This window comes from Ceratotherium simum, chromosome 16 (assembly GCF_057802395.1).
Source record: "Ceratotherium simum simum isolate JZ-2026a chromosome 16, ASM5780239v1, whole genome shotgun sequence".
Lineage (NCBI taxonomy): Eukaryota > Metazoa > Chordata > Mammalia > Perissodactyla > Rhinocerotidae > Ceratotherium > Ceratotherium simum.
Window position 1 is genome coordinate 43,987,290 of NC_141915.1, and position 21,352 is coordinate 44,008,641.

General features: G+C 41.5%; 1 protein-coding gene across 5 annotated transcripts in view; it reads right to left on the minus strand.

Annotated features, from left to right (window-relative positions):
* Positions 1 to 6,702: 6,702 nt before the first annotated feature.
* The window catches only part of LOC101409171 (leucine-rich repeat-containing protein 37A2), a 50,940-nt gene continuing 36,290 nt past the window's right edge, over positions 6,703 to 21,352 (minus strand). For 4 of the 5 annotated variants that reach the window (XM_087441327.1, XM_087441325.1, XM_087441324.1 and 1 more), the window contains 7 exons: positions 16,990 to 17,108; positions 13,289 to 15,087; positions 12,760 to 12,864; positions 8,671 to 8,726; positions 7,241 to 7,292; positions 7,019 to 7,161; positions 6,703 to 6,910 (listed from right to left, as the gene is read on the minus strand). In XM_087441327.1, the coding sequence (XP_087297453.1) occupies positions 6,811 to 6,910; positions 7,019 to 7,161; positions 7,241 to 7,292; positions 8,671 to 8,726; positions 12,760 to 12,864; positions 13,289 to 15,087; positions 16,990 to 17,108 (2,374 nt within the window). In that variant the 3' untranslated portion in view covers positions 6,703 to 6,810. The remainder of the gene's footprint in view (positions 6,911 to 7,018; positions 7,162 to 7,240; positions 7,293 to 8,670; positions 8,727 to 12,759; positions 12,865 to 13,288; positions 15,088 to 16,989; positions 17,109 to 21,352) is intronic. The other variant, XM_087441326.1, reaches the window with a different exon arrangement.

Here is a 21,352-nt window from a genome sequence, read left to right on the forward strand (position 1 = left end):
AAACACTCCACACTGTGGCGCCAAACCTTCCTTCCTACTTCTGCTTCAGGCCTCAGGACCTTTCCTCTTCTTGAATGGGTGTGCTCTCTCTACACCCCCAAGCTGGTGCTCCACTACCATCCTCCAGGTCTCAGTAACATCTCACTCCCACTGGGACCTCAGGAGCCAGAGCTGGTGGCGCCAGGTGCTTGCCAGGAGTGACAGGCCCTGACCTTCATGGGCGTGGCAGCCGTCCAGTGTTACCTATGTTGGGGGTCCAAAGTTAAGAATCCAGTCGTGCCTCCCAGTCATCCTCACACTGCTCTGCTCTGCCTCTCCCAGCCTCAAATCCCTGCTGACCTCCAGCCCTGAAGAAGCCAGACAACCTCTGCTTCCCCCACCTCTCTGCCCTCCTTGTCATACTTCAGTAGTTTAGTGAGCATACAAAGGCCTGTTAAAATGGGTCCCTCTGTTTCGGAGATTGACTCAGGAGCATTGGGCATGTGGGTTTGGAAGGTGACAGATTGTCCCCTTGACCAAACTCTAGCCAGGCTCCTCTGAGCCCTCTTTTCAACTTAACCTTGGCCTATAAAGACTTGAACAAACACTAACATAGTTTCCAACAGCTCAAGGTCACATCCCTAGGATGACCCGAGCCCCCTTAAAGTGCCTGCCTGAGAAAACTCAAGGCTGCCAAATGAATTCACTATTGTTCCAGTGACACCTGGAGACAGGGCCCCTGTCGCCTAGCCTCTGCGAGGGTAGGAGCGTAACTTTGATGAGGGCCAGTTAGCAGACCCAGGTTGGTTTCACACAGACCAACCACTCCCTTCCTGCTCTTTGTCATCTTTCACTTCTCTGACTCTACAGACCCCCACTCACCCCCCTCCCTACTCCCTCAGTCTCCCTTTAAAATGCCCCATCACCTCTGTCCAAATCGCAGTTGAGTTCACTGCATGATGGACTCTTCCCTATACTATTGCAATAGTATACTTCTGATTGAAATTTGTCCTCATCACTTTAGGTAGTGTCTGGTTTTGTTTTTTTTCAGCAAGGCGGGCGGATGTCCAGGATCATCCTTTTATTTTTATTTATTTACTTATTTATTTTTCAGGATCAGCCTTTTAAATAAGTGTCCCTGGGATGTCTGAGTATAGAGGTCCATAGACCATATTTGAGAAATTATATTTCCCTATGGACACCTTTTCTCCAGCAGCCCTTTTGAATGGGGGCTGTGTTTTCTCTGATACTGCATTGCCTGCAGTCTACCCATCTTTCATTCCAGTGAGAACATTCCAGAGACCAAACTAAGCATTAACTCCAGGTGTTTCTCCAGTCACCTTTGGGGATGACTGCATGTCATCAGCATCCAGTGCCTCACCTGCTGCCCAGCTAGAATGACACCATCCCAGGTTTCTGACTTAACTAGTTCTCCACCATGTTACTGCATGTAGACACCACCCCCCTTTCACAAAGCCTTGAACATCCATAAGCCTACAAAAAAAGGAGTAGGGCGCCAGGGCACCTCCAAGTATAGGTGGGGCCTCCTCACCACCCCTGTATTTGGAGGTATGCTGGATAGTGTTGGTTGGCTCTTGACACACATTTCTACCCCATTCTCTGCAGGTGCTGGAAGCCTGGGAACCACATTTCACAGACTCCCTGGACAGCAGGGTTCTGCCAATAAAATGTACTTGTGTGAAATTTGGAAGGTGGAAAGAGGTGGAAGTCATTCTTTCCTCCTCCACAGCAGCAGCAGACATGCAGGCTGCATGTTGGACTCCATATTCCCCCACTAGTCACCAGCCTTGGGGCTGTGGGGCTGCAAGGACCTCAGCAGTGGTTTCCAAAAGGTTCATGACTTCTGAGTGGCAGCAGCAATGCTGAGTCTACGGAAAGCAGCTGTGGTAAATAACCTGAGACCTAGTGGTGCGATCCCCCCACCCCCAACTTGCACCACCATTAGGCTCTCCAATGATAAGCACCAACTGCTTGCATAAAATCTTTTTTTTTTTTGCTCAAAATATGTAGAGTGGTTTCTGTTTTCCTGCCTGTGGTAGTTTTAAAACTACCTGCAAATTCTGCAAATTCTTTGAGTCTTCGTTCTTCAAAAGAGGAGTCTAAATCCCCTCCCCTTGAATGTGAGCTGGATTTAATGAATGACTTCTAACTATGCATGTTATGTGGCAGAAGTGATGCCATGTGCCTTCTGAGGTTAGGTCATAAAAAGGATAACTTCTGTCTCTGTCGCTCTTAGATTGCTCACTCTGGAGGAAGCCAGCCGTCATGTTGTAAGGATATTCAATCAAGTAGCATGTGAACAGGCACATATGGGGAGGAACTGAGGCCTCCCCCTAATGACTGGCACCACCTTGGCAGCCATGTACGTGAGTGAGCCACCTTGGAAGTGAGCCCTCCAGCCTCAGTCAAGCCTTCAGATGACTGTAGCCCTGGCTGATATCCTGAGAACCTCATGAGAGACAGACCCAGAGCCAGAACTGCCCAAGCTACTCCTGAATTCTTGACTCACAGAAATAGCGAGGAATAAATGTTCATTGTTGTTTTAAGACACTATTTTGGTGTGATCTGCTACATGGCAGCAGATAATCAATACGCTGTCTGATACAAGGGTTGAGCCAGACAGACTTGAGACCCTCTGAGCTGGTATATTAACGAATCATGCCCTTGTAATGGTTGGGGACTTTGGCCCTGGGCTCCAAGTCTTCCCCTCTACTGTAATACCTGCCATGCCAACAACCCATAGATTTTCCTGGGCACAAAATTCCTTGACCCCATCACATAAAGAGGACAGTAGTACCAAATGTACAAATATAAAGTAGAGTTTTGTTTTTTGGGTAAACTTACAAGCAAAATAATAATAGAGTGCACTCAATCCCCCAAGCTTTCAGAGAAAGGAATTAGGCCAGACTTAGCTGGACCATGTGTCCCATGGCTAGAGCTCCTGTACAGAGGGAGCCTGCCCGGAATGCACACGTTTACAGGGATGGCGAGGCAGGGAACACCCATGCCACTAACAGTGGAAACTGACTGATGAAAGAAACGATCTCATGAGAAAGGGGGAGTCTGTTTTTCCCATTGAGCTCACCGGTACCTGCTGAGCTAGCTCTCTGCTAAGCTACTGAAAGCAGAAAGGAAATGAATCTCCATGACTATCCGATTTGATGCTCCTCACTTCCTAGATTCCCAACACTTCACTGATCCCATTCCCAGGTTACACTTGGACCTTATCAACATCTAGAATTACCATAAAAATCTCAAAAGTCCAATCTTCCACTCTCTGAATATAAGCTCTTGTCCTGCTAGTTCTCACTCAAGTATACCTACTGCACACGTTCTTCAGCTGCATCAAAACCTCCCGTCTGGTGCCCCATTTTCTCCCTGTTCCTACTTAGTCTAAACCCCCAAGTTGATCTCTTGGCTTCTCTATTTATAAGCCACCATCAAAGTACTCTTTCTAAAACTCAAGCCTGATCATGTCTCTTCTCTGCTTAAAACATTAGTAGTTCATGTTCTGTTTGGTCAAGTCCATGGGCCTTCACTAGGCCCTTTGGGAGCGGTTCCCTGCTTACCTACATGGCCTCATGTTCATGTTCTGCCTTTTCGTCCTTGTGCTGCAGGCTCCAGAATACCAGACTGCACACAGGTCAAGCACATCCGAAGTTTCATGCTTCTCTGCCTTTCTACCATCCTCTGTCTAGAATGCCTTTCCTTCATCATGTCAGCCTAAAAAACTTCCACTTGGCTTTTTTCCACTTCCTCTCCTCCAAGCCATCCCTTACATCTACTCCTTTCCAGCCAATCGAGAGCTGAACTACTTCTTTTTGGTACATGGGTACTGCCATGTCCAACACACTGCCTTCTATGTATATCCTCAGGTGTCTGTCCCTCTTTCAGTCTTAGGGGCCCCTTAGGGCAGGGACTTTGTCCCAGTCAACTCTTTCCCCAGCACCAGGCACAGTTTCTGGCATATAATCCAGGCCTAGCTCAAGTTTCATCTTTTTCATGGACTCTCTCTAGCTTGGCCAACCTTCCCTCCTCTGAACCCCTATGACATTTCTTTTCAGTATCATTTTTGCCCTAATCATACATTGTCTTATTTCATTATCTTTTTAAAAATGGCTAATTTCTCTGACATCGGAATCAGTGAGAATTTTCATTCATTTAGTAGCTGTTGGCCTTGTATCCCTCCTTCTCCTTCTATCACTCAGATCTCCGTTCGGAGCTGGGCTCTGAGCTAGTTTGCCCAACAGTAAGACGGAGACAGAGGCAGCCCTAGGCAGCCATGTTTTGTACCACCTGACCCTGGGCACCCCTCCTCCTTCCAGGCTACATCCAGGGGTGCGTACCTGGATGAACCAGCTCATCCACAGGCTGGCCAGGTGAAGACTCTGGGCTCTGGCAAAAATACTGCTCAATCGAGGTCAAGCTGGGCAAAGCAGAATCTTACTCTTGGGAATTTTAGTTTAGAAATATGGTAGGGTAGCATTTGAGACTAATAAGAATTGTGCAAATTTGAGGTAGTGTTATATACAAAACATTGTTAAAGCCGCACTTTACGTACCAAATTTGAAATAATGGAAATATCCCAAAATAGGAACCCGGAGCTGCCTGGAATCCTGGTCCACACTTTGGGGAGCCCAGCAGTACAAGGATCTCTACTCTTGGTTTCTTGTCAGCTCCCTGTCTTTGTGTCCACCTCTTTTATTAAAATCAGCCCCCCTCTTATTATGAGTTTGAGCCGCATGGGGAGTTTCTGCCCTTGTGACCTCAGAGTGTAACTAAAGTACTGGACCTGGCCCACCGCAGGTGCTCAGTAAACAGGAGCTGCCATCCTCCTTATCAATATTATCATTATTGTGATTGACTCTTTGACGGCAGCCATGGCTTATACTTCTCTGTATCCTGACCCCCTACAGCAGGGCAGTGTATGGCTGGCAGGCTCTGGAGTCTAACAGCCCCAGGTTAAAACTCCAACTCACAGGTTTGGCTGTGTAGCCTGAGGCACTCGAGCAGATTGCCTGCATTCTTTCAGCCTTGTTTTCTTATCTGTCAAATGAGGATAACAAAATATGCCTCCCTGGATTGTTGGGCTAATAAGACTGCAAAATGCCCAACCCCGGGCTTGGCACCAAGGAAGCAAAGAGTAAATGTTAGCTGCTGCTGTTGCTTCCTATTATTATTATTTAGTCTTGGGCTTTAAACACAGTAAACATTTGTTGGCTCACTGGCATCACCACATAGAGAAAAACGCTTGTTTTCATTCTCAGTAAGAAACTTTGGGAGGGAACATGGGCAGGCATCAAGAGAACAGGGCCTCGTGCCCAGCATCAGGCAACTAATACACCAGATGAGGAACTGATGGGCTGCTCACTTTGCTTGCAGCCCTCCCTAACCAGCAAACCTGCTGGGCTATTTCTCGGTCTCACTGCTCCTCCGGGGGACTCTGTGAGGTTGTCCCATGCTTGGCACTATTCTTCATCTCATATTACTAAGCTACCAGCATCTATTTGTGGTCATTTAGGTAGATTATCAAATCTTGTTCATTCAGAATTTCTTTTACTCACTAATGTATTTAACTGTCACTGACTTACTAAATGTGATTTATTAATGACTTTCTTTGCAGACGGAGTGGAAGAGCCTTTGCAACTTCTGCAGATAGCACTTGCATTATCACTTGCAATCACGCAGCCATGGATCTGTGCTGGATGAGGAAGGAAGTGGGTAGGTTTGGTGCTGGGCTGAGCTGCAGGGAGCCAAGCAGCACACACCTGACCTCAGCGGGGTCAGGAGAGGCTAGGGCAGTACATGTGCATGGAGAAGTGGCCCCACCAGTATGTTTTCTGAAATAAAGGCCTGGGGAGGGCAGTCTTGGGCAATTACTGCTCTCACACATTCTTCTTTACCCTATCCTTCCAGCACCTCCCTGATAGCTATCCAAGAGTTGGGATTTTTTAAAAGAAAAAAAAAAAACCCAATGTGAATTTTCCACTAGCTTGTAAGGGTAGAGAACCTCCTACCAAGACAGGGCACACATTTGTGCATGAGTTTGAGAGCTTGGGAAAAAAGACAGGCCTTGGCCTCACAGTGGAGGTAGACTCAGTCATCCAAATATTCTGGCAAATGCAAAGACCCTAGGAGAGTGGCCAGAGGGAGACGATCCTTTATGGGCAGGAGGTCAAGTATGTTGTAAATAACTGGTACTTGGTGAACCAGGGGAGACAGCACCAGAATAAATTGTTATTTGATTTAACAATCTACACCCCTTGAGGATGATATGTGTTCCAGGTCCCAGGGACTGATTATATTGGGGAAATGAGAGAGAGAAGCCCCTATTCATCCTTCTTTGCCCATACTGCCTCTTGTGGAAGTACTGGCTACCGTGAGGGATTCCAGCTTTAGCTCTGCTTTTCTTGCCTATGGCCCTTGTTATCTGTATATAAATATTTAACTACTTACTTTTTTTTTTTTTTTTTTGGTGAGGAGGATTGGCCCTGAGCTAACATCTGTGCCAATCTTCCTCTATTTTTTTGTATGTGGGTCGCTGCCACAGCATGACTTGATGAGTGGTATAGGTCCTGTGCCCAGGGATCTGAACCTGCGAACCCCAGGCCGCTGAAGCGGAGCCCCCTGAACTTAACCACTATGCCCCCAGGCCAGCCCCACTATTTACTTTTTAATTCCTTACCACATGGCTAGAATTGGTTATAAATTTACACATTTTAATATGAGAAAAATAAGTATTTTCCAAGCAATGCTGAGAAGCCAATACTAGAAAATAACATTCACAGTTGACCTGAGGTCGGATGGAGGTCACTCCGTGGTCTCACGTGCTGTCTCACTTTCCTCATCCGGCTCCTCGGCCGCCGACTCTGTGGTTGGAATCTTCTCTGCTGAGGCTTCGCCGAGCTCCCTGTGATAAAAATAACGGTGCCAGGGCTTTTACTCTTGAAAGGAACAATTAAACTTCTCATTATTTCCTAATTTTAGATAGAATTTTAAATTGTCCCCAATCATTTACCCTGCATCCTTGTTGAAAATCTCTTCCTCATCGGAAGAATCCTTGTCGTGTAGTTTCTGTGCCATGTTTTTCTTGCGTGTGGCGTTGAGGGGTCTATACATATCCCTAAGCCAAAGTGGCCGCCTTCTGAAAAAAAAGCCCCCCTAGAAAACAGAAAGGGACAGTGATTATGAATTTCTCCGGCTTTCTCCGGCCACAGTACTTTATCCTCCTCAAATTTACCTTACTCTCACTGTCCGCTGAGTATCTCCTACGCAGAAAGCGAAAAAAGCCCCTTCGAGGAAAACACAGACAGACAATTAGTGATTCATGCCATTTTCCATGTCTCTCACAACATACACCTCTGTTCTTATTAAGACTAAATGGGTACCTCAGTCCATAAACACAACGAGCAAAATCACCACAGACCTGGGATCTTGAAAATAATTCCACACACCCTGGCTTCCAGAAGTTCTCCATGTCTGTCCAAAATGGCTCCAAAATGTCTCTGGGCAGATCTTTGTATGTGGATTGGCATGGAGTATAGGCAGGATTTTCAGCCCCGCTCACCTTCTTGGCCCTTGGCCAAATGCTCTTGTGCAGTGAACAAACTGTACAACCACACTGGGCAGAAGCACTTGACTCCCAGAAGCATTGCCCATCAGTCCCCTTTGGACCTAGTCTCACATGCATCACTTGCTGGGGGTGGGGGAGAATGTGTTTCTATTTTCCTAGCTGCTTTATCCTATGAGTTGAATCACACCAAGTAAGTGCCCGAGTCCAATGAGCAAAGTTATCTAGCTCAGTGACTTGCACACTGCAGGCTGCCAATGATGAGTGAGAGAGTCGTAAAATCAGTTTAAAGGTCACAACTAGCACTAAAGCCAAAATATTCTTTTTGAATACAAACAGAAGAGAAAAAATTAGAGTGCATAATAAGTTTGTTTTAGAAACTACTTATGTCTATATGGTATGTGTATACTGAGTCATGACATCAAATGTAGCTCACAGCCCGAGTACAGTGCAATCAATGGAGAAATCCCCATCCGGAAAGGAGCCATCTTCTTTCTAACATTCACAGGACTGTGATCACGGGGCAAGATATCTTCCCTTTCTCCTTCTTCATTTCCTTATTATAAAACGAAGAGACAAACTACTATCTAAGGTCTCTCCCAGTTAAAATTCTATGAGGTTTGGATATAGGGAATAGAAAGCAGAGGCCTGAAAACCAGTAGGATGAGAAGGGAAGTTTTCCTGCCACTTTACAGGAAGGACTCATATATTCTACCTTCCATCAACCTTAAAGGAGACTAGCCCCTTTCCCCCAGACCATGGGGCCTTCCCCCACCCCTTCCCCAGAGCCTTCGAGAAGGCCTCTGGCCCAGCCTGATGCCCACTGCCAGCAGGAACAGGTACAACCAAAACTTCTTCCCCACCACCCTCTTTCCTTAAAGGACTAGAGACAGCAGATTCATCCGTGTCAGTCCCATTCTAACTCAGCTTTGGCTGGGAAGCTAGTTTTGCTGGATCCAAGCAAAGCACTGGGGCAAATAAGTATTCTTCCTGCCTTTCATGGTTTCCTCACTGTAAAATGAGGAGATTGAAATAGATGAATTCTAAGTTCTCCTCTAGTTCTAAAATTCTACTTTAGAAACTGCCAGACCAATATTTACCTTGAGCTTGAGCTTCCTTCTTTACTGTCCTCTGGTGCTGTTCTATGAGAATAAATCTGTTTTGGAAGAAAAGATGATCATGATTATCCATCACAATGACCATCTCCAAATCTTTATTCATTCCTTACTAAGTCTTATCTACCTAGTGAGATACCTTTTTGAGGACAGAAAGTCTATCTTGTTTAATAATCCTTCGATGTTCCACAGTACCTAACTTAGGATCTTGCATACAGCTGGCAATATATTTTACTGGCTGTTTTAGATAAGATTCAATAGATAATCCCTAATAAAAACTCTTAGAAGTAGGAAAAGAAAATAAGAGTATCTACCAGAAACCTAAACAGCAGCATTGTTTTAAAGTCAAGAACAGAGTAGGATGCCTATTATTACTGCCAGTATTCATCATTGTTGAGGAAGTCCTAATTAATGAAATAAGAAAAATGAAGCTATTGGAAAGGAAAAAACAAAACATATTTGCATAGGAAATGATGGACAACCTAAAAAGCCCAAGAGAATCAACTAAAATTTTATTGGAAGTAATATGAGAATTCAGTAAGATGGCTAGATACAAAAATCAAGAGATCAACGTACAAACCTCAATAGCTTTCCTATATATCATGAATAACTAATTAAAAAACAGAAGAAAGATCCCATTTACGATATCAATAAAAATGCATAAAGTACCTAGGAATAAACTTAACAAAAAACGTATAAGACCTATGTGATGAAAACATTAAAAATCTTCGGAAGGACATTAAGAAGAAATGAATACACGGTGTGAGATACCACATTCCTAGGATGTTGTGAAGATGTCAAGTCTCCTCAAATTAACCTACAAATTCCATGCAATTCTATTCAAATTCCAAGATAGTTTTTTAACAAAAACTGGCCAGCTGATATTTGGTAGAGAAAATATGCAAGAATAGCTATGAAATGTATGAAAAAGAAGATCAAAGAGCAGGAGCTTACCCTATCAAGTATCAAAATATGTTATAAAGCAACTGGAATTAAGTAGTGTGATACTGGTACTGGTACAGAAAAGATAACTGGATCAATAGAATAGAGTCCAGAGAAAGACAGTCTTCGAGATCAGTGAAGACAGAATGAACCATTCAATGAAAGATTTTAAAACAATTAGATCTATATGCAGGGGAAAAAAGATGCCATACCTCAACTACACTAAAAAACAAATTCTAGATGAATTTAAAAATACATAACAACAAATGTTATAAAAGTACTGGAAGAAAATATCAAAGACTTTTTATATTTTATATCAGAAAATATAAAAATATCAGAGATATTCTTTACAGTGAGGTGACAAAGGCCTTGCTAACAACCGCCCCCCCATAAGCCATGAAGAGAGGACTGGCAGATGCAGTGTCAGACTGTCAACACACCTCCTGCTCTTCATAGCCCTTGCCCCCTTCTCCCCTGGACTGTTTGTCTTCTTCTTCTTGATTTATAAACTCCTCTTTATATTAAATATACTAATCCTTTCAGTGGCTTTCATTGAATTTCAATGTTTCAAATATTTTCGTCTTTAAGGAGACCAAACAGAACAGTGGAATAAGGAGCACAGGCTTTGCAGTGAGGCGAAACTGGGTTCTGCTTTGGTTTTGCCACTTAAGTTGATCTCCTTCATCTATGAAAGAGGGATGGTAGTATCGTCCTCACAGGGTTGTGGGGATTAAATCAGAAAATATATGGAAAACTCTTTGTCCTATGCTTGGCATAAGTCAGTGCTAAGTTCGCTAATGGTGTCACAGACAAGGTGGTCAGATCCATCAAAGGTTTCTGTCTGTGGTATCAGGGTCAGAAAGCTCTTTCTCGCCACAAGATTATAAAAATATTGCTTCTATTTTCTTCTAATACTTTTATGGCTTCTTTTTTTTATATTTACAGAAATATGTTTGTTTAAGGTGAGAAATAGGGATCTGCTGTTATTTCCCCCCAAACAGTTAGGCAGCTGTGCTATTACCACTTATTCATTTTCTTCCACTGATTAGAATATTAAAAGGTGACATTTCAAAAGTCTTAGGAACACATGGGTCTGCCTATTGCTGAACTCTATATGCTACTTCAAATAAATATTAGGTTGCATTATTCCTCATTGTGGAACTGACATAACGCCTCATCTCTCTTCCTTTGAATACCATTATTGTCTACTACAGGAAAAACACTGCATGGTCCCTGTCCTCAAAAAGCTTATCATTTAAATGGGGAGAGGAAATAACGACACCATATAAATAAACACAAATGCAAGGTTAAACTTACATAAAAATTAAAAGCAGTACAGGAGTTTATAGAAATTCCAAAAAAGCAAAAGGCCATATGCCACCTGGAGATGCAGAGGGTACTGTCTGGGCAATGGCCAATGACTGTCTTCCCAGAGGCCTCAGCAAGCTGACCCCATGTTACTCCCCAACCTCCTAGACTCAGAAATCAGACTCTGTTCTCACCAAGGGAGAACTCACTTCTTTACACTGGGGCAGTCTCACCTTATCAATATCACAGGATTGATAAAAAATCAGAATGCCAGATTAACTTACAATGAGAAATACATCTGTTCCACAGACAGGGCATCTGTGTCTACACAATCAGGTAATTACCTTCTGTGGAGACAGCTCTCTGTAACATACTAAAGCACAATCAGAAGGCTACTTGTTGAGAACAGAATTAGAACAAAAGGAATCAGCTGAATCCAGCGTTTAATGGGAAGGACTGAGGTAGCCGGATCATCCGTCTCCCCGACAGGCACAGCTTGGCTAGTGGGCCTGGCTCTCCATATCTGCTGCCTGAGGTGCCATCTCTACTTTTGTGCAACGCCAGGATGTGCACTGTCCACGATGGTCTCTTCCTCACCTTTTCTATGCTTCTACTACTGACCAGCCCTCCCGAAGATGGACATGTTTCTCTTTAGCAGTTAATGCATCCAGTCAGGTTTTACTCAAGTCTGAGACCAGGAAGCCATCTGGTCCTTACACATCTCTGCTCTGCTCTGTGATGTGCTGACCTTGGTGTTTCTCTCTGGGGAGGCATCTTTTAAAAAATTGTTTACCATATTTTTAAGTTCTCAGGGGAGAGGAATGCCTCACTATGGCCCCTAAGAAATGGTGACAAATCTTACAGAAGGACTAGGACCAGAAGGGCTAGAGTATTCAGGGAAGGCTTTATGAAGAAGAACTTGAGTTGGCTTTTGAGAGATTCACAGTACTTCCACAGGCAGAGAGAAATAAGGGGATTTTAGATAGGCAAAGGCACAGATAAAAGTAGGAACGGGCATGGTGTGTCTAGAGTAGGGTCAGGGGCTGCTCTGGCTGGGATAGAGGCCTGCCATAACAGTAGCAAAGGTAAATAAGGTAAATTAGGTTGGTTTGGTAGCGTAGAGTCAAGACTGTCAGCTTACTAAATCACTCTTTTAATGTTAACACCCGCCTGTTGGGAAAAGTAATAAACCATTATGTAACTGAACAAAAGGTAAATAGGCAAGCTCCAGGAATAGGCTATGTAAATAAGACATGCTTTAGAGTAGCCTGATGCAGGGTTTTAGCTGCCGTGTTTTCACTGAACCTATTTACACAATGCCTTACATGCTGGAGAAGAAAGCTGCTACGTAAATCTAATGAATCGACAAGATCACACTTCCATCTGTTAGCCATGTCCTTTCTCCCAGGGTGACTGATAGCTCCAGGAGGATGGAGATTATATATCTTTCGTCATTTCAGCCAACAAGGAAAGAAATCAGCAGTAGGATGAGAGTGACTGGTGAATACATCAAGTCAACATAGTTCGGAATTGAAGACATTTTACTATCATGTCAGCTATGGCCTTCTTAAACTTAATTTCTCAACAGTCTAATGGCTTATCATCTTGCCATTCCACAGAGATCTCCTGGGAGTGGGGTTCCTTTAAAAATCCCTGGCATATACTTTGCAATAAAAGAACAAAGCAGATCTCAGTCCTCATGACTGAAGAGGAATATCAAGTGGTAGGGGGTGGAAAAGCAGCTTTGATTTTCAGTTTGTAGCTTCCAAATCTATTATAAAGACAAGATATATACTGGAAACCTGAATTAACTGTTGTCCTTACCTCAGTGAGACAGAAAATTATAATCAAAATCATCACTACTGCAATCACAGATATCGTCAAGATGACTTTGTTGTTATAGCCATATCCTGGAACTTCTTTCGTGAGCTTAAAAAATTAAGAACAATTTTTTTTTAAACAAAGAGATGGAAAGGATGAAAGCTAACTATTCTCAAACCCATTCTAAAGAATAGCTGACTGTTCTTAAACTGCTCTAAAACCCCATTCTTTCTGGTGAGTAGCTTATAGGTTCTTAAAGAACACAGCAAATCTAATGTGTTACATAATCGTATCATTAGCATTTTCTTCTACAATTTATTTATCTTGTGTGTTAAGTCCTCTTCTTGTCTACTCTAGGAATAGTGGCACCATTCTCTGAATAAGCAAAGTGGGAGGTCACTGTCTTAGCCAGAGTTACATGGCCAAGAAAAGACACAGACTAGGAGCCCCTAGTCTTCCTGCTTGGGTGCTTCAGGGGCATGTCCTAAACTGACTAAAAGTCCAGGTCCCACGTTTCGGGAGTTGTCTTCACCTCACTGGACTCCTGCTCTCTCTGTTCACTTTGGGCTTCTGTGCTTTCATTGATGTAGTTCTCAGTTTTCCATTGGTCTGTATCCCAGTCTGCCTGGGACACCTTTACTTCTTGCTGCTCACTGAGAAGCTTCATCAGGAGGCCTGTTCTGGAGATGAGCTTGGCACAGGCCAGTTGCACATGGGTCTCAGAGCAGTCCATCTTCAAAGTCCGGATGACATGAGAAATGAGCCTTCTCACGTCATTATTGGGGATGAGGGACCGAAGCTGCTGGTTTAGCTGACTTTCAAATTGATCACCCGGGGATGAAAGCAATGGGAAAGTGAAACCCTTGGGCTTGGAGGGTAAGTCAGTGCCCACATTGTGGTATTCCCACTGTGTTTCATTGGTTTGTTTAACAGTTGGCATAAAGTTGTCTGTAGTAACAGCAGAATCTGCAGTGGAAACATTCTCCCTGGCAGTGATTTCAGGGACAGTTTCTTCCGGCACAGTAGTGTTTTCTGCAGGACTATTTTCTTCAAAAACATTTTCTGCAGTAGTGTTTTCTGCAGAAGGTTCTGTAAGAGAAGATGATTCTGGAAAAGGATTTTCCTGAGAAGTCAGTTCTGAAGATGAAAAAGCCTCTCGTGGAGGGGAGTTTATGAGGCTCCTCACTGCAGAGAACGGAGGCCTCTTTGCAAGCATCAGTCTATTGAGTGAACCTTTCTTGCTGAACTTTTGACTCATTTTGGCCTTGGGTGTTCCGTGGACCACACGAGAGCCAGTTTTATGAAAGAGGGATTTTTTTCTGGAATGTGCTATTGGTTTAGAAGCCTTCATATTTCTAACTCTGGCATTTGCATCTTCTAAAACAAAAATAGTGTAGCTTAAGTCTTTTGATTTGTTTTTAACCTCAGATGGGGATTCTAGAGCAGCAGAGTCAGAAGGGCTTCCCATGGAGTATTGTTTCAGAAAAGAAGAGACTGCCGCCTTATCTTCCTTTAAGGATGAAGGCTCTGTGTTGAAGGAGTTTCCCACTAATTTCCTGGGCCTCCCTACCATGTGAGGCTGTTCCAGCTCCCTTGGGGATGGCCTCCTGAGCCTTCTTTCTTTGGCAATGTTCTCCACAAATGGCTGGGAATTCTGTTTCCTCTTGATGCTCTGATCTCCCACTTCTTTGAAGTGTCTTTTCTGTATGCCCTTTGGGCCCTTGAGGACCCTGTTCACTCTCAGCAGCCTTTTCCCTACACTTTGAGTCTTTGCTAGGCTGTTTTCCTGTGGTTGGGCAATTTCCAATTTCTTTTGAAAGATCTGGCGTTTAAATTTGGGACCTAAAAGGTTGGAATGTATAAGCATGGCAATTTTTTCTCTCTTTTTAACCTCATCAATTTTTTCTTGAATTTCTGCATCTAACAAATTTTCCAGAAAATAGAGTCTCCTCAATTTATTTTTGTAAGTCGAATTGTTGGATTCATGACTAAGAGAAAGTTTCTTTGAGCTGTTTTTCAAATGACCCATCTCCTGTTTATCTCCATCTTGTACATTTGAAAAAAGAAGCTTAATGAATGGTAATAATGTTGATTCTACATCTTCTAGATTTCCCTCCGAGAAATAAGGCAATATGTAATTTAGTGCACTGATAACATCGCTTTCATCATTAAAGTCTAGCTGCTCATTCACGAAGGCTGACAAACTGACGCCATTTCTGTCTGAGGATTCTCTCTCTGGCTCAATAGTCAGCTCAGTGCTGGTGTTCTTCTTCCGGGCTTGTAATACCTTCATGAACGATCCTTCTGCATTCCCTATAGATATTTCTTCATCTGTCAAAAAAGAAGAGACCGCTTTTTATAATGAAAGACTGATGGGACAGCTTTTTGTCAGTCCACAGCCATATATCCCAGTCAAACAAATTAGGAATCAGCAAGCATTTGAGTCCCATGTAGAGAGGAGAAAAATAAACCCAAATTTAAACCTGTGATTGGCAACAACAAAAGGAGAAAAAGATATCTTTTGAAAAAGTGGCTCTCTACTCAGAACATTCCATAGCATGAAATATAGTAACTATATGTAGGATTATGCCATTGGTCCCCAAGGGCCAAATGCCCCGTACTCAAGAAAAGCCAAGGCTGGAAGAAAGACAAATATTCCCCTGCTCAGCTAGACTCCCTGCAGATCTACTGTGACTCCTCACGTTCATATACCCCATCCTGTCTCGCCTCAGATGCAGAGGGAGCGTGAGGCTTCCTCTCTCCACCTCTTCAGTGTGCTCACGTTCTGGCTACCATCACAGATGACCACAACACCACCCACTGCTAACAGGTCCTCATCTGAACACGCCCATCTCCATCTACTCACAGATTCCTTTGCTTGGGCCCTCCTCCCATATATCCCAGCCCCCGTAACAGAAGGCTCTATACAGAAAAAAACACTACGTCTACTCTGGCTCTTTGTTTAAATTCGGGCAGGGATCTGAGGTGTAGATTAAGAGATTTGCCAGATTGTATGCCAAGGTGGAATGTTCAATAAATCAATGAAATCATACTTGAGGTCCTAAAATACAGAAGGGAAAAAGGAACTTTTGTCAGATGTCTACTTTGCTTTCATTTCATTTCATTTCTAATATTTCCAGCTTTACGTGGGGAACCATCCAAAGCTTCTGACTGCGTGAAGTTCAAGTGTACCATTGTGCAGCTGGGTTTCTTTTCCAGAATTAAAAGTATTTTTGGCAGTGGTGGTGAGGGTCAGAGGAGGAGGTAAAGGTCATGAGAAAGGAGGAGCATGTGCTTGTGGAGAGCCCAAAACTGGGGACAGGAGAACTGGGTACTAGGCCACAGCACTTAAGACCTCTGATTTTGCTTTTCCTCACCTATAAAAGGAAATTAAAAATGCCTGTTCTGCCCACCTCTGGGGGAGAAGGGAGTAATGTAATTGGTAAAAAATTGTTTTGAAAAACAAGCAACACTGTCTTTATATAAGTAGTAAAGTGTTATTGTTTATGATGTGCCCCAGATCACTGATAGAGACCTGTATTCAAGCTATCTGGGCATGAAAGCACATTCTGGAAGTCATCAAGTTAGTGCCAATAAATCTAACATATGGAAAAATACTTCAAAGCACCTGAGTGTTTTTTGGATAGAAAGGTGTGAGATTCACAGCAAGTTCAGAGTTGGACAGTCTACGAATGGAAGAGCCCTTCCATCCATTAGAAGGGCTGGGTAGTAGCTTCTGGTTATGGAACCAGAAACTCTCAGACTCCAAATAAAACTTTTATAAAACAGCATCACCTGTGCTATTTTATAAAATTGCACAAGCAAACAAAATAAAGACAAATATATCTACATTTGTCCTATAAGACAAAGGGCACTTGAGACCTAATGCATATAAAATCAGCTTACAAACTGCGATGCACTATATGAGTAAGTTCTCATCTGTGGGTAAAGCACCAAGCAGAGAGCACCATACACAATATGTGGCCATTAATGTCAATTCCCTCCCCACTTCCATTCCTGTCTCTTGTTTGTGTATATTAGCTTAATAATGTAACTGAGAATCTGACTTTTAGCAAGGGAGTAGTTCCTAGTGATTTAGGGAGTTGAACTCTGAATGAGCAAATAAAAATAGTGCAATTACATCATTATTTTAAAAATTTGTCATCATTGATTACAAATAAAAATTAAAACATAAATAAAATAAAAATTTATCATCAAGCAATTCAGACTCACCACAACGTGTGGTGTTTGTCAGACATTCACTGTCACAATGTAGCTTGACTGTCTTGCAGACCACCTCAATATTATTTTTAAATTGGCAGAGGCAGCAGGCCATACGGCTAGGTAAGATCCTATAAATGGAAACACAGAGAAGTAAATTAGCGGTAAAGGAGTTACTTGAGCAGGTAGAAGAGGCAGGCCAAGGCCACCACAGGGCTCTGCAAAAAGGAGTTGTTGGGGCATATGGCCTGGAAAATTGGGTAGGAACCAGTTGGCCAACTGCTGTTCTTGAATATTGTAAATAAATAGAGAGGGGAAGGAAGTGTCCAAAAGAAAGGTAAGGATGGCAGTGGGTATGGTATGCCTAGAATAAAGGCGATAAGGATTAGAATTGGGTGACATCGATCTGTAGTTTAATTCAGAATGATCTCCTCCCAATCCAAAAGTCTCACTTTGGGTTGAGAGTACACAAGAAGAGGGTAGACTTCTAAGAAGAGTCTAAATAAGTCCCCGACTTCTGGATTTCCTTTCTCAATTCCTAGTTGTGAGTGGTAAATATATTAGAAATATATATTAGAAATTACTCTGGGAATAGAAAACATCGTGTGGTTAAACAACAACAGAGATCGCATTGGCCAAATCTGGACAACTTGAATATTCAAAAGAATAATGATGATAATAAGGTATAACATAATTTAAAGAAGAGCCCATGAGTTCACAATGATATTCAAAAAGAAAAGGATGGGAGCTCTGCTTTATAGAATAATGCCAGCTAATAAATGCAGAAGGAATGATAGAATTACAAAAGTGTAATTTTGCAACCACCAAAGTAAAAATCGATTGAGACAAGGATTATCACTGATGCACAGTTGGGTGAAAAGTTGTTTGAGAACAGGATCTTCACTGATCCCAGAGTATCACCCCACAGATTACTTATTAATTACCAAGGGGAAAAATAACTCTACAATGGAGAGACATGGAAGATACTACCTTAATCAAGTGATCAAACTCAGCATTCTGGGCCACCTGAAATGATAAAGTAGGAAGGATACATCGCCTATGTAGTATTCCTCCCCAAAATGTTTACTTTGAACCTAATCATGAGGAAACGGACAAATCCAGATTTTGGGACAATTTACAAGACAACAGTCTTAGACTCTTCAAAACTGCCAACATCATGAAAGACCAAAAGAAGAGTAGGGAAATGTTTTAGACTAAAGGAAACAAAGACATGACATGTAATGCCTAATCTTTGATTGGTCCCTGAATCAAAACAAACCAGATTTAAAGAATATTATTGGCTTCTGGCCAAGACAGAGTAACAGGGACCTGAAACAATTAAAAAAACAGGCAAAATATATGAAATAATAGTTTTCAAGAAATTGGACCTCAGGCAATGAAGGACAGTGATCCCCAAGAGATGGGAAATCAACGAAGTGAGCCCTACGATTGCCCTAGCTTACTGCTTTGAGTTTCCAGGTCATGGTGCAGGGAGGTGAAACCCAGGTGAAGAATGATGGACTCCCTAAGTGAGGAAATGGAGCGAGAGTCTGGGAAAACCAAAGTGACTAGAGTTCACAAAGCAGAGTACTAGAGAGAAAAGAGGTGCACAGACAAAGAACTCTGGAGGTATGCAGAAGGATCTCTTGAGTATTCAACAAAGTACTGGTCAGTGCTTTTGTATGAGGAATTACTTGAGGCCAGGAAAAGAACCACATGAAAGGATTAGTGATATGAATAACTGGACATCACATAGGGTTGGTAAAAATAGTGCCTGTTCCTACAAGCCAGACTGGAAAACCTCATGATACATGGGGCACTGGGTACTCCGAAAGGTCTTATTTCAGTAGTTGTGAATGAGCTCTAGATCACAGGCTGCTTGTGGTCTCACCTAACAAATCTTAAAAGCTAGGCCTAAAAGGATAAAATTGTTTTGAGTAACTTAACTTCACCCAAAACAAAGCTCAAGTATATTTATAGAAATATAAAAATATACAGCACTCAACAAACCAAAATTCACAATGTCTGGAATCAAACAAAAAATTATCAAGCATGCAAAGAAGCAGGAAAATATGACCCATATTGAGGAGAAAAAGGAATCAATCAAAACTATAATCTACACAGATGTTAGAATTATCAAAGACATTTGAACAGTTATTATAAATATATTTCATATGTTAAAAAACCCAGACTAAAGACTGAAAATGTTAAGCAGAGGCATGGAAGATATACAATGGATGTAAACTAAGCTTCTAGAGATTAAAAACTACAACGTCTAAATGAAAAAGATACTCGATAGGATTAATGGCAGATTAGACACTGCAGAAGAAAAGATAAATGAAAATTCAGGCATAGCAATAAAAACTATCCAAAATGAAACACAAAGAGAAACAAAACAAAACAACAACAAAAATGAACACAGCATCAGTGAGTTGTGCAACAACTTCAAGTGGCCTAATATACGTGTACTAAAGAGTCCATGAAGGAGAGGAAATTTCACAAAATTTGAATAAATAATAGCCAAAAATTTTCCAAATTGGTAAACACTATAAACCCACAAATCCAAGAAGGTCAATGAACTTCAAGCACAAGAAACATGGACAAAATTACACCAAGGCATATCATAATCAAACTGCTCAAAACTAACAATAAAAAGAAGATCTTAAAAGCAGTCAGAGGGAAAAAACCACACACTACATATAGAGGAACAAAGATAAGAATGACAGCAGATTTCTCATTGGAATCAGTGTAAACCAGAACTTAGTGGAACAACATCTTTAAAGTAGTGAAGGAGGGAGGCAGACCCAACAACTATCAAGCTAGAATTCTATACCCAGATCTTTTAGAAACAAAGGCAAAATAATGACTAAGACATACAAAAGCTGAAAGAATTCATCACTAGTAGACTTGCACTATAAGAAATGCTAAAAGAAATATTTTTAAGTTGAAGGAAAATGATGCCAGATGGAAATATGGAACTACACAAAAGAATGAAGAACACTGGGATTGGTAACTACATAGGTAAATATATAATATTTTTCTTATTATTTAAATATCTTTAAAAGATAATTGATTGTTTAAACAACAACAACAACAAAAAATAAAGCCAAATATATGAAAACAATAGCACAAAGGCCAGGAGGGGAGAAATGGAAGTACGCTATTGTCAGGTTCTTATACTATTCATGAAATTGTATAATATAATTTGAAGATAGAAAAGTTAAAGATGTACTATAAACCATAATGTAACCACTAAAACAAAAAAAATCTAAATTATAACTAATTAGCCAACAAAGGAAATAAAATAAAATAATAAAATGTACTCAACCGAAAAGCAGGAAGAAAAAGAGGAAAAAAGAAACAAAGAACAGATTGGACAAACAGAAAACAAATAGCAAGACAGCAGATTTAAATGTAATCATATCAATAATTACATTAAATGTAAGTGGTCTAAACACTCTAATTAAAAGATAGAGTTGTCACCCTGGATAAAAAAAACAAAAGCCAACCATATGCTATCGATGAGAACCATCTTCAATAGAAAAATACAAACAAGTTAAAAGGATGGAAAAATTATGCTATGCTAACACTAATCAAAGGAAAGCTGGAATGCCTATATTACTGTAAGACAAAGTCAAAGTCAAAGTGAAGAATATTACCAAGGATAAAAGAAGTTATTTCACCATGATAGAAAGGTCAATTAAAAAAAAATAACCTAAAAATTTATACAGAGCTAAAAATTGGTAATGGAGCTTCAAAATATATGAGGAAAAATTAAGAATAGCAAGGAGAAACAAACAAATCCACAATTTATAGTTGGAGATTTTAATAACCTTCTCTCAATAACTGATAGAACAAGTAGACAGAAAATCACTAAAGATATAGAAGACTTGATCAACACTATCAACCTACTTGACCTAATTGACATTTCTAGAACATTCCACCCAAAATCAGCAGAATACACATTTTTTTCAAGCAGACACATAACAGTTACCAAAACAGACCAGATAAATTCTATTACCAGAATTTATTGGCCATAAAACAAGTCTTAATAAATTTAAAAAGATTTTAGTCATTCAATATATGTTCTCTGACCACAATGGAATTAAATTTGAAATTAACAGATCTGGGGCGGCCCATTGGCATAGTGGTTAAATTCACGGGCTCCGCTTTGGTGGCCCAGGGTTCACGGGTTCAGATCCTGGGCACGGACGTACACACTGCTCGTCAAGCCATGCTCTCATGGTGTCCCACATACAAAGTAGAGAGAGACTGGCACAGATGTTAGCTTAGGGACAATCTTCCTCACCAAAAAAAAAAAAAGAAAGAAATTAACAGATATGAAAAATCTCCAAATATTTGGAAACTAAACAAC